The following is a 14,434-nucleotide window of genomic DNA, read 5'->3' on the forward strand; positions in this document are numbered from 1 at the left end:
CCCACACGTGTTCCTTGGTCTCTGTTCTGTGCCATTGCTTCTGCTCCTCCTCATTAAAGCCTTTGAGCAGCATCACTGGAGAGTTGTGCTAGTTTGTTCTCCTCCTCCCTCAGCTACCACCTGCTCTGCCAGGATGAGCACTGGCTGCTGTCCTGAGCTTACCAGCAGCTACACAAAAACTCCCAAAAATTACAGCAGAGCACCAAAGCCTCAGTGTCTGAACTTGAGTCTTTAACCTGGAGATCATGGCCCTGCAGGGCCCAGTGCATTTCTTCCTTATCAGACTTTATACAGATATTTTGAGTAACTTTTCCATCTTCTCAAAGCTTCCTCCCGAAAGCATAGCATATTCAATCTTCTCTCTTGCTGATGTTGGGATGTGTCAGTGGAATGAGTACAGGATTGTGGGCTGGAAAGGAGAAGAGTACTTCTTTCTGTGGCTGGACACAGGCAGTGTGGCTTCAACAGAATTTGATGGCAAAGTTCACTCTTTCACCCACTAAATGGACAAAGCATAAAGAGAATATTGAGTTGAAATCAATGCTGAATGATTTATAGAGAGACTGCATTTAGAACTATATGGAATTGCAAAGGATATGGATACAGAATTAAAAGGGTGCAAAAGAGTTTAGCAGCACTTGATCGATAGTTACAATAAGGTCTTAATTACAAATTCACAGTGACAATATTCATGCCATTATCAATTTTTTCCCTCTCTCTCTCTCACATGCGCACACACACACAAACACACTCTCTGTATTTAGGTGTATGTAAACCTATGGAATAGCCCCCTCGTGCCCAGTGAAATACTCACACCAATTCCCTTAGCATTTTTCAACCAAGCGGGGGCTGTAGTTCAAGGAGTGTGAGGGGATGTGTGTGTGCATCAAACCAGGTCTCATCAACAGTGGTGGCCTTTCGAGTAGCCCAACTTTACAGTTCTCAAGCTGCCAGAGATGTTCCACCCCGAGGGAGGTGCTGGCACCGCCTGCTGTGGTCCAGGAACCTCCAGGAGCTTCACTCAGGACAGAGCTGTTTATGGGCTCACAAGATGTTTTGACTTAGTCATCAGAGATGAAACCTCACATTCCACCTCTGGCATAATCCATGGTGGCAAGCCCTGGAAACAACTACCAAGATATTTGGAAGCTGTTTCCAAAACTGCAGCTACAGTGGTGGGCTTCCACTTGGGCTACAGTTCATCGAGAATTTTGAAGCTGTAAGTTAATTTGAGTGCTATTAAGTGTTTTCCGTCTGTCAAATTTTAAGGTTGAGATATTAATTAGTTACAAGGAATAAGCTGAGGTAAAGTGCTGTCATTCTTGCAGGCTGTGTTCCTTTATATCCTTGCCCTCACTGTCTTTTGTCACACACGCACACACACACTCCCCCTCTCCTCCACAGCTGTTGGTTGATTTCTCAGTTTGGAGAGTGCCTGGATTTGGTTTGGTTTACTGTTGCTTGTTTTAACTTGTTGTGCCTTAACTGTCCTGTAAGTAGTAGAGTGAATGTTGGCAAGGAAGTTTGTTGTGCTTCCCTTTACTATTAAATGTGTCTTTTGCTGCTGGCCTTGGCAGTGATTTTTGAAGCAATGTCACACACTGGTTTGTAAGAGGAGCCTTGGGCTGAAGCGCCTGGGCGTGGGTGTCGTGGCACAGGGTATGTGATGAGCAGCCAGGGAGGGCTGGAGCAGGTAGTTGTGGCCGAGTGGTGAAGGCGATGGACTAGAAATCCATTGGGGTTTCCCCGCGCAGGTTCGAATCCTGCCAACTACGGGGCACGCGCCCCTTTTGGGCTGCGGGCAGCCGAGCACGCTGCACAGGTACCACCCACAGCTGGGCGCCAGGGACAGCAGCTGCAGCTGCCCTCAGGGCTCCTGCGCTGGCAGCCCCGCCTGCTCCTGCAGAGCAGCTGCAAGGGAGGAGCTGCTGGCAGCCTTGCCTGCCTCCTGAAGGGCTCTCTTCAGGCCAAGCAAAGCCTGAGGGGCACGTGTGAGGGCAGGGGACAAAACCCATTGCTGCTCTAGGGGCTGTGCCCTGCAGCCAAGCCACTTGGTGTGGGGGGAAAGAAGCTCAGGGATGTGGTCTGCATTTATGAAGAAGGAAAGGGGAAATGCACCTGGAGCTGAGGATTTATTTCATCACCTCGCAAGGGGGAAAGGCAAGAACTCGCACCGTGACAACCAGCTTAGCACCAAATGCCCAGAACTCACATCTTTTACTTCACAGTAACCATGAGCAGCATTGAGCTGAGGCACCACCACAATCTGCACAGCTCAAACAGGAGAACTCACTCTGTCGCACTTGCAAGCAGAGGAATCCCGTGTCCCTCCCTGGGCAGCAAGAACTGAACTGTCGGGCAGGTGCAGTCCTGCAGTGTGCTGGGAGCAGAGCTGGGTGTCTGGGCAGGGCTGCAGCGGTCAGGCTGTGGCTGGATTTTGGGTGCCCTCATCCCTAGCAAGGCCCAGGGCTGCAGCCTGCCTCCGGGGGTGCCTTGGGAGATGAACTTGTCAGGGAGTGCATTTTGTGTGGGGGGAGGCCGAGCAGAGAGGAAGGGAGGCAGTGAGGGCCGGCAGTGGCCGCAGCATCAGGCCGTGCTGAGGGCAGTGGCAGCCAAGGCTCAGGGGGAGCAGAGTGGCGCAGCGGGAGCGTGCTGGGCCCATAACCCAGAGGTCGATGGATCGAAACCATCCTCTGCTAAGGCTCTTTTTTCACCAACACTGCCTCGCCCAACAACTTGTACCCTGCTTGGCTCTAGCTCCTGGGCAACCCTGACCATAGCCTCCCTCTTCCCTCTGCCTGTGCTCCATGCTTTTGGTGGAAATGACACAGCTTCTCTAATTTTTTTAACTAACTTTAGTTAGGGTTTTTTTTTTTCACCTACATCCAAGGCAAGGGGAACTTAAGCTTTTTCTTCAAAAGATTCTGTTTACCCAAGGTTTGTGTTTCCCTGGGTGAGGCCAGATGTTTTCCTCTCACTAGTACTTATGAAGCTGGACTGACTTGGACTGGAGAAGGTAAGGGGGCTGCTGCAGAATGAAGTTAACTTGCCAAGGAGTGCCTTAGTCAGAATGAGGTTGCTGCAGTTTGGAAAAGAGAAGATTGTTCAAGGTTTGTAGCTCGATGCTTGTAAGAGGGGCCATGGTAGGCTGCAGAAGGAGCTGTGGTGCTGCCCTGAAGGGTGGTGTGATTAGAGAGTGCCTGAAAGCCCTGCAGGACGGCTGCACTTGGTGATAGATGTCCAAGGTGATGGAGAGACAGGCAGATGAGCTGGGGGCATAAGGCTGAGCGAGGTTGAGGCCAGGGGCCAGAGGTTACCTGTGCAGAAGGTCCTATGGTGTAATGGTGAGCACTCTGGACTCTGAATCCAGTGATCTGAGTTCAAATCTCAGTGGGACCTCAGTCCTTTTGCTCCCTCAGCCTTTCCCTCAGCATGCTTCCACACTCACAGCTCTACTCTGCCGCTGCTTCACTTGTGCCGTGTTCTCTGATGAATCCCACAGCAGCTGAGGTGGAGACCACCCACTCAAAATGGCTCAGGCACAGGAGGCTGCCCTGGGAATCTTGGCTTCTATGGCAGATGCATCCAAAAACAAGTGGAGACTGAGATACAGGCTCTGGACAGCTGTTCCCAGGTTGCATCATTCCCACAGTAACAGCAGGTTACTCTGTGTGGCATTACTTGTATGCCCACCCCTGTTCACTGCTCCTTCCTTACTCCTTTCCTGTGGGGCTCCTTTTCCTCTCTTCACTGCCAATTTCTATTGCTCTGCAGTCAGTTCCAGCAGCTCTACCAACATTGGGTACTGCCCCATCATTAGGGTTCCATTTGATGCCATGGGAGGGGGAAGGACCTTCCTGGCAGAGCAGGTGGTAGCTGAGGGAGGAGGAGAACAAACAACCACGACTCTCCAGCGATGCTGCTCAAAGGCTTTAATGAGGAGGAGCAAAAGCGATGGCACAGAACAGAGACCAAGGAACACGTGTGGGGGAGCAGGGAGGGAAGGAGATGGGCCCATTAGGCAAGGCCAAAGGGGAAGATGCGGCGGCTTCAGCAGATCTGCCCGCAGCGGGAGAAAGGCAGACACAGGCCTGACCCGCCTGACCCAAGGGAGCCCCCAGAGGAGATGGGAACCCCCGCGGTGCTGAGGGAGCTGCCCACAGCAGCTGACAGAGAGGATCCCACGGCTGTGCTCTGAGGGAAAGAGGTGATGATGGGGCCCGGCATGGTCACCACCACTGGCGAAGGCTCGATGTACACCGTGGAGTCAGCGCAGCGGGCGAGGCAGGGCTCACTGCAGCTGCTGGCAAGGGGCGTTGGGCCACAGGGGCCGCAGGGCCGTGGGGGACAGGGTCTGCAGCAAGACATCTCTGGGTGCAGGAGGCAGAGCTGCAACACAGAGCAGGGAGCACCAGGCAGCCCCAGGATCAGTCTGTCTCTCTGTCCCCCAGCTCTCTCCAGAGACACTGATGGTCTTCAAAACACACTCTCAGCCTACGGCTCCCACCACCCTCCTCGTGCCCTCCCAGTGCCACGGCACGGCAACGCCGCCCCACTGCAGGAACAGGACCCAGCACTGAAGGCCCCTGTGCAAAGGCTGGTCCCAGCCCATCCCCACAACAGACATGGCTGTGTTACACATGTCTGGGATGCACTGGGCATTTTGTTACACCAGGGCAGGTGCAAATTCTGCTGGGCACATCGCCCTGTGGCCGAGCCCCACTGCTCCCCTTCTGCTGGAACCAAGCCCCCTCTTCCCAGCTGTCCCAGGCACCAGCATGGAAAGGCTGACGGCCCTTGCACAGTTCTGTGTCAGGGCCCAGCTGAGGCGGCCCAAGGATCAACCCGGGCAGCCTCCATGGCAGCAGTTCAGCCCACAGGGAGGGATGGAGCGCACTCAGGCTTACCTCGTTCCTGGAGGAAAGGGAGGCCAGAGAGCAGGATGCAGGGCCTGGAGCAGAGCAGCCTTTTATGCTGTGTCCCAGAGCCCTGTGGGGCCACAAACATTCCTTGTTCCTGAAACATCCAAACTCCTGGGAGTGGCCACTTGTGAGTCCCCGCTGCTCATGAGGTCTCTGCCTCTTTCATCTCAAATACTGTTCTCTCATTTGTACCAACCAGAATTGTGCAATAACGCTTAGAAACAATTTGCAATAGAATGGACATTAAAATCATCTAGCTTGAGCCCCCTGAAACATATTCTGCTTCTCTAGAGAGTCTTTTACAGTGTCTCACCCTTCTCAGTGTAAATTATTATTTTGCAATATCTAATCTATATATGCCTTCATTCAGTCCATAACCTGTACCCCTTGTCCCATGCCTACAAACCCAAAGTAAGTATCCTTTCCCTTTATAACTAAATGTCTTCTGGTTGACTTCTCTTTGCTACACAACACAGGTCAATGGCTTCAGTTGCCTGATGGTTTTGTGGCTCCTCTGGACCCACTGCAGCTGGTCTGTGTGTTTCTTAGGCTCTGGGTCTGAGAGCTGGAGGTAGTACCCAGCTATGGTGTCATGAGTGTTGAGTGGAGCGGGACAATCCCCTCCCTTGACCTGCTGGCCACACAGCTCTGGATGCAGCACCGAATATAACTGAAAGTTTTGCACTGGGCTGTGAGCAGGCTGTGTAGGTGCATGTTCAGTATTTCAACCACCTGCAAGTTCTTCTCTGCAGGACTGCTCTCAGCCCACTCGTGGCCTAGCCTGTGTCCATGTTTGGAGTTGCCCTGACCTTGGCACTTGTCCTTTTTGAACTTCATGAGGATTGCACAGACCCACCTCTCCTGCCTGTCCACGTCCCTCTGGATGGCATCCCTTCCTCTAGAGTATCAACCCCATCTCTCAGCTCAATGTCATCCACAAACCTGCTGAGAATGCACTCAATCCCTCCTCACATATCTCCCAAGAAGGAGTTAAATATTCCAGGTCCCATCACCAAACCCTGAGAATCCACACTCATCACTGGTTGGACACCACTCAAGCTGGACATGGGCTCTCAATCACAAGTCCTTGAGTGCCGCCACCCATCCAATGCCATGTGCACTGAGTGGCCACCCCCCATAAAGTCCATGACACTCTTATTTAGAGAGAAAGATGAAAAGAGCAGGTCCAGCAGTGCCTGTCTCAGGGAATCTCCACAGCCGAGTGTCCCTTGAAAACTAAACAAGGCCCTGATGCATTTTACAACCAGAGCTCCGGCCTCAGCTTGGGAAGTTGGCATCCTCTAGGAAACAAGGAATCAACACGTACGAAGGTGATCAAAGTCATGGCCATGTCTCTACCTAAAAGCAAATTGAGCCATGTTCTCACACACAAATTGACCCACTTTGCTGCGTGTGTCCAGCCCTGAGGCCAGGATCTGGATGGCGTCTTTGGGGAAGAGGCTGAGGGCAGGGAGCCCACAGCTCATGGCTCCTTTTCCTGGGGCAGGCATCACTTTGCCCATTCAATTCACTACACAGTTCAAAGGGATATTGGATCAGGCTCGAAGAGCATGTGGGAATCACAGTGATGTGGAAGAGTTGGGAAAATCCAACTTGAGCTTCAGGCAAACCTGAATCATGCTGATGTGGAAATGAGTGCACAGGATGCCCTGGTCTCAAGCATTCCAGGGATACCAGAGCACAGAGACTCTTTCCTTCAAAATTTCTGCCTTTGTCAGGGGCATTACCAGACCTTTTAGGACTGCTTCCAAACCACTGTGTACATCTATGTAATCATGTGCTGTTTCTGCAGCTTTCCAAAAAGCAATGCCCTTCTGTGGCTGCTCAATAGCCCATGAGATGCAGGGAAACCCAGGATAATGGAGGTTGAGAGAGACCACTGGAAGTCCTCTGTTCCTCTTCTGAGAAGTACAAAATTTGCAGTTGCCTCCAGAAGCCATGGACCTTGCCTCAATTCACTCTGAACGCTGCCATGTCGGAGAAGTCCCTTCCAGGGAGAAAGAGCCCCTTTTATGGCAGAAAGGCAGATTAAGAGAGAGAAAGTCTTTCCTAACAGAGCTTCCATTCTAAGAACTCTGTGTTTTTTTCAGCACTAATCCTGAGAGTTCCTCACTGTCCATGTCTAGAAGTCACCCCATAAGCCTGTAATCTGATCATCACATGGATGGTGGCATTCCCTGGCACTGCGGTGTCCATATCTGGGTTGCTGTCCCAGTTTGGTTTCCCTGGGATCAAGGGAGGTGTTGGGGATCTCTTATGGAGAGGGGCAATGCCAGAGAACCAGGCAGAACAGAAGGGCTGCAGCCCCTGAGGCATTGGGGGAGTTGAGGGCATTGCTCTTGTGCAACCTGGTAGAGATGAGCAAGGAGTGGAGGGGGGCATGGAGCTGCTGTCCCCAGCACCTCCTGGCATTTCTGGAGACAAGGAAGCCAAACTCTCCTGAGAGGTGCACTGTCAAAGGGCAAGAGGCAGCAATCACAAGTTGCAAGAAAGGAAATCCCATGGCTTCCTGGGGGAAAGACAAGGGACAAGCCTGGGAGAGCTGCACAAGGGATAGTGACCTCTTTCTGAAGCTGTGTCAGTGCTTAGAAGGCAGGAGGACAAGGCCCAGAGCCTGCTGAGGTACCAGGGCAGTTTGATCTGCCCACAGCAGTTGAGAGGAGCACAAGGCCAATTGAGCTCCAGCCAGACCTTCTGGGACCGATCTGGAGTACTCTCACTCACTACAGCCCTTGAGCAGCCACGAAAAGACCACATCTTGGGAGACAGCAAAAGCAGGAGATTGCAGAGAAGAACCAGGTGATCCATGAATGGGGATAAAAGGTGGGCAAATCCCTTCATGGCAGCAGAACATTGAGGACAAGGGCTCTGTTATCCCTTGGGTGCCTGAGTGTGTGGCACCCAGTCCACTGAAGTCCACACTGGGTGACTCAGGTTTGCCTGGAGCTCAGGGATTTTCCCAGCTCTTCCACATCACAATGACACTCACATATTCTGGGAGACTGATCCAGTGTCCCTTTGAAATGTAAAATGCATGGAATGGGAAACTCCATCCCAGACCCAGAAAAAAGGAGCCATGGGCTCTGGGCTCCCAGCCCACAGCCTTTTCCCCAAAGCTGCCAGCCAGGTCTGTGGCCTCTGGCATGAGCTGAGCAAAACAAGTCAGTGTGGCTGTGGGTCTCTTACAGGGAAGGATGCGGCATCTCTTTGATCACAAAACCAGGCCATGGGACAGCCTGTGGGCTGTAAGCAAGATCCCCATGGCTGTCACTCAGGCCTGCAGGGACATCCTTCCAGCTGAACATGGCCTTTCCTTGTCACTGAGCTTTGCCACCTCCCTGCAGAGTTGGGTCTCTTCCCCTCTATGGGCTTGTGCAGTGTTGACTTGCTGCCTCAGCTGACCCACAGTCCTCTGCATATCTCTGATGACCCCGTGGAAGAAATGACTCTCAGGATTAGCCTGAGTGCCTGCACTGAGAGCTCCTGAGAGCTGACCTGAGGTGTCTGTTCATGGCTGAATTTTGCTGTAACTGGACCCAAATTAACCATCAAGAAGAACAAGTGACAGAAGCAACAGACACTACACAAACTCATTACAACACACGCTGTACACTGGCCTGGGAACTCCAAGTCAAGCGGCTTAAGGAACCTGAGATAAACGTGAATCATTTCCATGTTTGGTGGTGTGAAATTGGTGAAAATGCCTGAGATGAAAGAGGCAGGGACCTCATGAGCAGCGGGGACTCACAAGTGGCCACTCCCAGGAGTTTGGATGTTTCAGGAACAAGGAATGTTTGTGGCCCCACAGGGCTCTGGGACACAGCATAAAAGGCTGCTCTGCTCCAGGCCCTGCATCCTGCTCTCTGGCCTCCCTTTCCTCCAGGAACGAGGTAAGCCTGAGTGCGCTCCATCCCTCCCTGTGGGCTGAACTGCTGCCATGGAGGCTGCCCGGGTTGATCCTTGGGCCGCCTCAGCTGGGCCCTGACACAGAACTGTGCAAGGGCCGTCAGCCTTTCCATGCTGGTGCCTGGGACAGCTGGGAAGAGGGGGCTTGGTTCCAGCAGAAGGGGAGCAGTGGGGCTCGGCCACAGGGTGATGTGCCCTGCAGAATTTGCACCTGCCCTGGTGTAACAAATTGCCCCAGTGCATCCCAGACATGTGTAACACAGCCATGTCTGTTGTGGGGATGGGCTGGGACCAGCCTCTGCACAGGGGCCTTCAGTGCTGGGTCCTGTTCCTGCAGTGGGGCGGCGTTGCCGTGCCGTGGCACTGGGAGGGCACGAGGAGGGTGGTGGGAGCCGTAGGCTGAGAGTGTGTTTTGAAGACCATCAGTGTCTCTGGAGAGAGCTGGGGGACAGAGAGACAGACTGATCCTGGGGCTGCCTGGTGCTCCCTGCTCTGTGTTGCAGCTCTGCCTCCTGCACCCAGAGATGTCTTGCTGCAGACCCTGTCCCCCACGGCCCTGCGGCCCCTGTGGCCCAACGCCCCTTGCCAGCAGCTGCAGTGAGCCCTGCCTCGCCCGCTGCGCTGACTCCACGGTGTACATCGAGCCTTCGCCCGTGGTGGTGACCATGCCGGGCCCCATCCTCACCTCTTTCCCTCAGAGCACAGCCGTGGGATCCTCTCTGTCAGCTGCTGTGGGCAGCTCCCTCAGCACCGCGGGGGTTCCCATCTCCTCTGGGGGCTCCCTTGGCCTGGGCGGGTCAGGCCTGTGTCTGCCTTTCTCCCGCTGCGGGCAGATCTGCTGAAGCCGCCGCATCTTCCCCTTTGGCCTTGCCTAATGGGCCCATCTCCTTCCCTCCCTGCTCCCCCACACGTGTTCCTTGGTCTCTGTTCTGTGCCATCGCTTTTGCTCCTCCTCATTAAAGCCTTTGAGCAGCATCGCTGGAGAGTCGTGGTTGTTTGTTCTCCTCCTCCCTCAGCTACCACCTGCTCTGCCAGGAAGGTCCTTCCCCCTCCCATGGCATCAAATGGAACCCTAATGATGGGGCAGTACCCAATGTTGGTAGAGCTGCTGGAACTGACTGCAGAGCAATAGAAATTGGCAGTGAAGAGAGGAAAAGGAGCCCCACAGGAAAGGAGTAAGGAAGGAGCAGTGAACAGGGGTGGGCATACAAGTAATGCCACACAGAGTAACCTGCTGTTACTGTGGGAATGATGCAACCTGGGAACAGCTGTCCAGAGCCTGTATCTCAGTCTCCACTTGTTTTTGGATGCATCTGCCATAGAAGCCAAGATTCCCAGGGCAGCCTCCTGTGCCTGAGCCATTTTGAGTGGGTGGTCTCCACCTCAGCTGCTGTGGGATTCATCAGAGAACACGGCACAAGTGAAGCAGCGGCAGAGTAGAGCTGTGAGTGTGGAAGCATGCTGAGGGAAAGGCTGAGGGAGCAAAAGGACTGAGGTCCCACTGAGATTTGAACTCAGATCACTGGATTCAGAGTCCAGAGTGCTCACCATTACACCATAGGACCTTCTGCACAGGTAACCTCTGGCCCCTGGCCTCAGCCTCGCTCAGCCTTATGCCCCCAGCTCATCCTGCCTGTCTCTCCATCACCTTGGACATCTATCACCAAGCGCAGCCGTCCTGCAGGGCTTTCAGGCACTCTCTAATCACACCACCCTTCAGGGCAGCACCACAGCTCCTTCTGCAGCCTACCATGGCCCCTCTTACAAGCATCGAGCTACAAACCTTGAACAATCTTCTCTTTTCCAAACTGCAGCAACCTCATTCTGACTAAGGCACTCCTTGGCAAGTTAACTTCATTCTGCAGCAGCCCCCTTACCTTCTCTTCTCCAGTCCAAGTCAGTCCAGCTTCATAAGTACTAGTGAGAGGAAAACATCTGGCCTCACCCAGGGAAACACAAACCTTGGGTAAACAGAATCTTTTGAAGAAAAAGCTTAAGTTCCCCTTGCCTTGGATGTAGGTGAAAAAAAAAAACCCTAACTAAAGTTAGTTAAAAAAATTAGAGAAGCTGTGTCATTTCCACCAAAAGCATGGAGCACAGGCAGAGGGGAGAGGGAGGCTATGGTCAGGGTTGCCCAGGAGCTAGAGCCAAGCAGGGTACAAGTTGTTGGGCGAGGCAGTGTTGGTGAAAAAAGAGCCTTAGCAGAGGATGGTTTCGATCCATCGACCTCTGGGTTATGGGCCCAGCACGCTCCCGCTGTGCCACTCTGCTCCCCCTGAGCCTTGGCTGCCACTGCCCTCAGCACGGCCTGATGCTGCGGCCACTGCCGGCCCTCACTGCCTCCCTTCCTCTCTGCTCGGCCTCCCCCCACACAAAATGCACTCCCTGACAAGTTCATCTCCCAAGGCACCCCCGGAGGCAGGCTGCAGCCCTGGGCCTTGCTAGGGATGAGGGCACCCAAAATCCAGCCACAGCCTGACCGCTGCAGCCCTGCCCAGACACCCAGCTCTGCTCCCAGCACACTGCAGGACTGCACCTGCCCGACAGTTCAGTTCTTGCTGCCCAGGGAGGGACACGGGATTCCTCTGCTTGCAAGTGCGACAGAGTGAGTTCTCCTGTTTGAGCTGTGCAGATTGTGGTGGTGCCTCAGCTCAATGCTGCTCATGGTTACTGTGAAGTAAAAGATGTGAGTTCTGGGCATTTGGTGCTAAGCTGGTTGTCACGGTGCGAGTTCTTGCCTTTCCCCCTTGCGAGGTGATGAAATCCTCAGCTCCAGGTGCATTTCCCCTTTCCTTCTTCATAAATGCAGACCACATCCCTGAGCTTCTTTCCCCCCACACCAAGTGGCTTGGCTGCAGGGCACAGCCCCTAGAGCAGCAATGGGTTTTGTCCCCTGCCCTCACACGTGCCCCTCAGGCTTTGCTTGGCCTGAAGAGAGCCCTTCAGGAGGCAGGCAAGGCTGCCAGCAGCTCCTCCCTTGCAGCTGCTCTGCAGGAGCAGGCGGGGCTGCCAGCGCAGGAGCCCTGAGGGCAGCTGCAGCTGCTGTCCCTGGCGCCCAGCTGTGGGTGGTACCTGTGCAGCGTGCTCGGCTGCCCGCAGCCCAAAAGGGGCGCATGCCCCGTAGTTGGCAGGATTCGAACCTGCGCGGGGAAACCCCAATGGATTTCTAGTCCATCGCCTTCACCACTCGGCCACAACTACCTGCTCCAGCCCTCCCTGGCTGCTCATCACATACCCTGTGCCACGACACCCACGCCCAGGCGCTTCAGCCCAAGGCTCCTCTTACAAACCAGTGTGTGACATTGCTTCAAAAATCACTGCCAAGGCCAGCAGCAAAAGACACATTTAATAGTAAAGGGAAGCACAACAAACTTCCTTGCCAACATTCACTCTACTACTTACAGGACACTTAAGGCACAACAAGTTAAAACAAGCAACAGTAAACCAAACCAAATCCAGGCACTCTCCAAACTGAGAAATCAACCAACAGCTGTGGAGGAGAGGGGGAGTGTGTGTGTGCGTGTGTGACAAAAGACAGTGAGGGCAAGGATATAAAGGAACACGGTCAAAAATTTGACGGCACTTTACTTTAACTTATCCCTTGAATCTAATTAATATCTTAAACTTAAAATTTGAATTGTTGGATGGTGGCACTCAAGCATTTGTAGTGGGGTGCTTGAAGTCTAACTCCTGTGGTTTCCAATCAGTGATATGTTTGTCCAGTGCAAAAACCCAATTGTATTCGGTGTTGCATCCAGAGCTGTGTGGCCAGCAGGTCAAGGGAGGGGATTGTCCCGCTCCATTCAACTCATGACACCATAGCTGGGTACTACCTCAAGCCCTAGGACCCACAGTCTAAGAAACACACAGACTGGCTGCAGTGGGTCCAGAGGAGCCACAAAACCATCAGGCAGCTGGAGCCATTGACTGTGAGGACAGGCTGAAGAGAAGGGCTGGGGTTGTGTAGCAAAGATAATGCCAATGGCAGCAGGCCAGTGCCATAGTGCCATCGAGAAGATGGGCTGGTGGGGGTGGTGCCATGGGGCCTGGGAGTGGGGTAGGGTTATCCTGCAGTGAGGGTGGGATCAGGGGCCAAGGGGTGGGCAGCCATGCAATGTCCCTTTCAACTGTTGAGATGAGTGTCCTGCTGGGACTGGTGAGCCAGCAGGATTACAGAGATTTTGGGGCACATGCAGGCACAGCACGTGGCAGGTGTGGGCAGTTGGGGTAGGCAGTGTGCAGAGGGGTCTGGCAGGGCACGAGGGCATCATGGGGATCACCATCAGGTGATTGAGTGGGGCTGGGCTTTATGCTATGAGTTTACCAGGGCTCAGATTCCCAGCTGAGATGAACAACACCTGTGGGCTTTTAAGCACTGCAAGAGTAGAGATGGTCCCAAGGACTGACTTTCAGATTCTGATGTCTTTTGGGTGGTTGTGGTTTGCTGCAGAGATTGCTCCACCCCACCTTCCCCCCTCCCCTCCCTCTCCAGATCTGTTCCCAGGACAGCAGTGACTGTACAAAAGTGGCACCTAGAAATGGGACATTTCTGTCCCAGCAGGCCACTTTATCTTCTAGAACTTTTTTGTATGGGAGCAGCTGCTGGATTTTGGAAAAACACCTGCACGAGGAGAAAAATGTGACAGCACATACATGTGAGAAGGAAGGTGTGTAGTCCTAGTAAGCTGTATGCAATTTCAGTGCTGCTATGAGAAGGGGTAACTTGGGGATGGTTTCTGTCCTGATACCTCCTTCTCTGTGAGGTATCTGCTTGGACTCAGTGACACTGAAGGTGTGTGAAAGTGATTGTGCTGTGAGTATCAGGTTTCACAGGGAAGAGACAGGTCAGCAAATACTTTCTGCCCTGGGACATGTCTCAGTCTGAACTACAGCAGGAAATGCTTCACTTTAGGCATGGATTGTCACTTTGAGAGAATGTGATGAATGCTATATATACAGTTGGGACGGAAAGTGCACATTACCTGTGTGTTTTGTCTAGTTTACAGCCTGCAAAGGGACTATAAAGGCCAGCACTGGCTTTTTGTTCTCAGAATTTTTCTTTGGGAGCAGCTGCTGGATATTTTGAAAAGCTTTGGGATCTGTAAGAGTGAGAAGGTAAGATGGTACATAGAGCTTAAAGAAAAGTGCAGATATCCAGGGAGCTGGATGCAGTCCAGTGGGTGCAAGTTACACGTTGAGCAGCTGATGGCACAGAAAAGCTTCTAAAAGAAAGGGGCTGTTCTGCAATTGCCTTTTCTTCTGCAGCCTATTAACTGCACAGCCAACAATGAAACGATTATTCTTTCTTCCACACTAGATGCAGGATCCCATTCTGTCAATCTCCAAGAGCCAGGATGCACAGCAGAGCTCTTCCACGAGCTGCTCTCACACAAATAGAGCCAGGCCAGAAAAGTGCTTGGCTTTGTCCTGGGCACTGTCAGCACTCATCAAAACAACCACACGATGGTGATATCGACTCGCAAAAGAAGGAAACGCACCAAGCCCAGCTCCAAACCACCCCAAGTGCAGAGCCAAGTCAGAAATGTCCCTGCTCTCAAACCTACAGTGTCAGGACAAAAAGATTT

The 14,434-nt window shown here is 53.1% G+C and overlaps 2 protein-coding genes and 6 non-coding genes across 8 annotated transcripts; 4 read left to right on the forward strand and 4 right to left on the reverse strand.

Moving 5' to 3' along the window:
• The first annotated feature begins 1,693 nt into the window (after positions 1-1,693).
• Positions 1,694-1,775, forward strand: TRNAS-AGA (transfer RNA serine (anticodon AGA)). The gene has a single exon. It is a non-coding gene; the product is annotated as a tRNA-Ser (tRNA).
• An 852-nt stretch (positions 1,776-2,627) lies between these two features.
• TRNAM-CAU (transfer RNA methionine (anticodon CAU)) lies at positions 2,628-2,699 on the forward strand. The gene has a single exon. It is a non-coding gene; the product is annotated as a tRNA-Met (tRNA).
• Positions 2,700-3,327: 628 nt separating this feature from the next.
• Positions 3,328-3,399, forward strand: TRNAQ-CUG (transfer RNA glutamine (anticodon CUG)). Its single transcript has one exon. It is a non-coding gene; the product is annotated as a tRNA-Gln (tRNA).
• A 651-nt stretch (positions 3,400-4,050) lies between these two features.
• Positions 4,051-4,368, reverse strand: LOC130256938 (feather keratin Cos1-1/Cos1-3/Cos2-1-like). The gene has a single exon (XM_056499110.1). The coding sequence runs from the start codon at positions 4,366-4,368 to the stop codon at positions 4,051-4,053; it is 318 nt and encodes a 105-aa protein (XP_056355085.1).
• Positions 4,369-9,373: 5,005 nt separating this feature from the next.
• On the forward strand, positions 9,374-9,691 carry LOC130256939 (feather keratin Cos1-1/Cos1-3/Cos2-1-like). The gene has a single exon (XM_056499111.1). It carries the CDS (start codon positions 9,374-9,376, stop codon positions 9,689-9,691), a length of 318 nt encoding a protein of 105 aa, XP_056355086.1.
• A 651-nt stretch (positions 9,692-10,342) lies between these two features.
• On the reverse strand, positions 10,343-10,414 carry TRNAQ-CUG (transfer RNA glutamine (anticodon CUG)). Its single transcript has one exon. It is a non-coding gene; the product is annotated as a tRNA-Gln (tRNA).
• Positions 10,415-11,048: 634 nt separating this feature from the next.
• Positions 11,049-11,120, reverse strand: TRNAM-CAU (transfer RNA methionine (anticodon CAU)). The gene has a single exon. It is a non-coding gene; the product is annotated as a tRNA-Met (tRNA).
• An 848-nt stretch (positions 11,121-11,968) lies between these two features.
• TRNAS-AGA (transfer RNA serine (anticodon AGA)) lies at positions 11,969-12,050 on the reverse strand. The gene has a single exon. It is a non-coding gene; the product is annotated as a tRNA-Ser (tRNA).
• Positions 12,051-14,434: the final 2,384 nt, after the last annotated feature.

This window comes from Oenanthe melanoleuca, chromosome 9 (genome assembly GCF_029582105.1).
Source record: "Oenanthe melanoleuca isolate GR-GAL-2019-014 chromosome 9, OMel1.0, whole genome shotgun sequence".
NCBI classification, from domain to species: domain Eukaryota; kingdom Metazoa; phylum Chordata; class Aves; order Passeriformes; family Muscicapidae; genus Oenanthe; species Oenanthe melanoleuca.

What these genes read in the sequence shown, in the direction of transcription:
- LOC130256938 (XM_056499110.1), bottom strand. Translation starts at nt 4,368, where the DNA reads ATGTCTTGCTGCAGACCCTGTCCCCCACGGCCCTGCGGCCCCTGTGGC.
- LOC130256939 (XM_056499111.1), top strand. Translation starts at nt 9,374, where the DNA reads ATGTCTTGCTGCAGACCCTGTCCCCCACGGCCCTGCGGCCCCTGTGGC.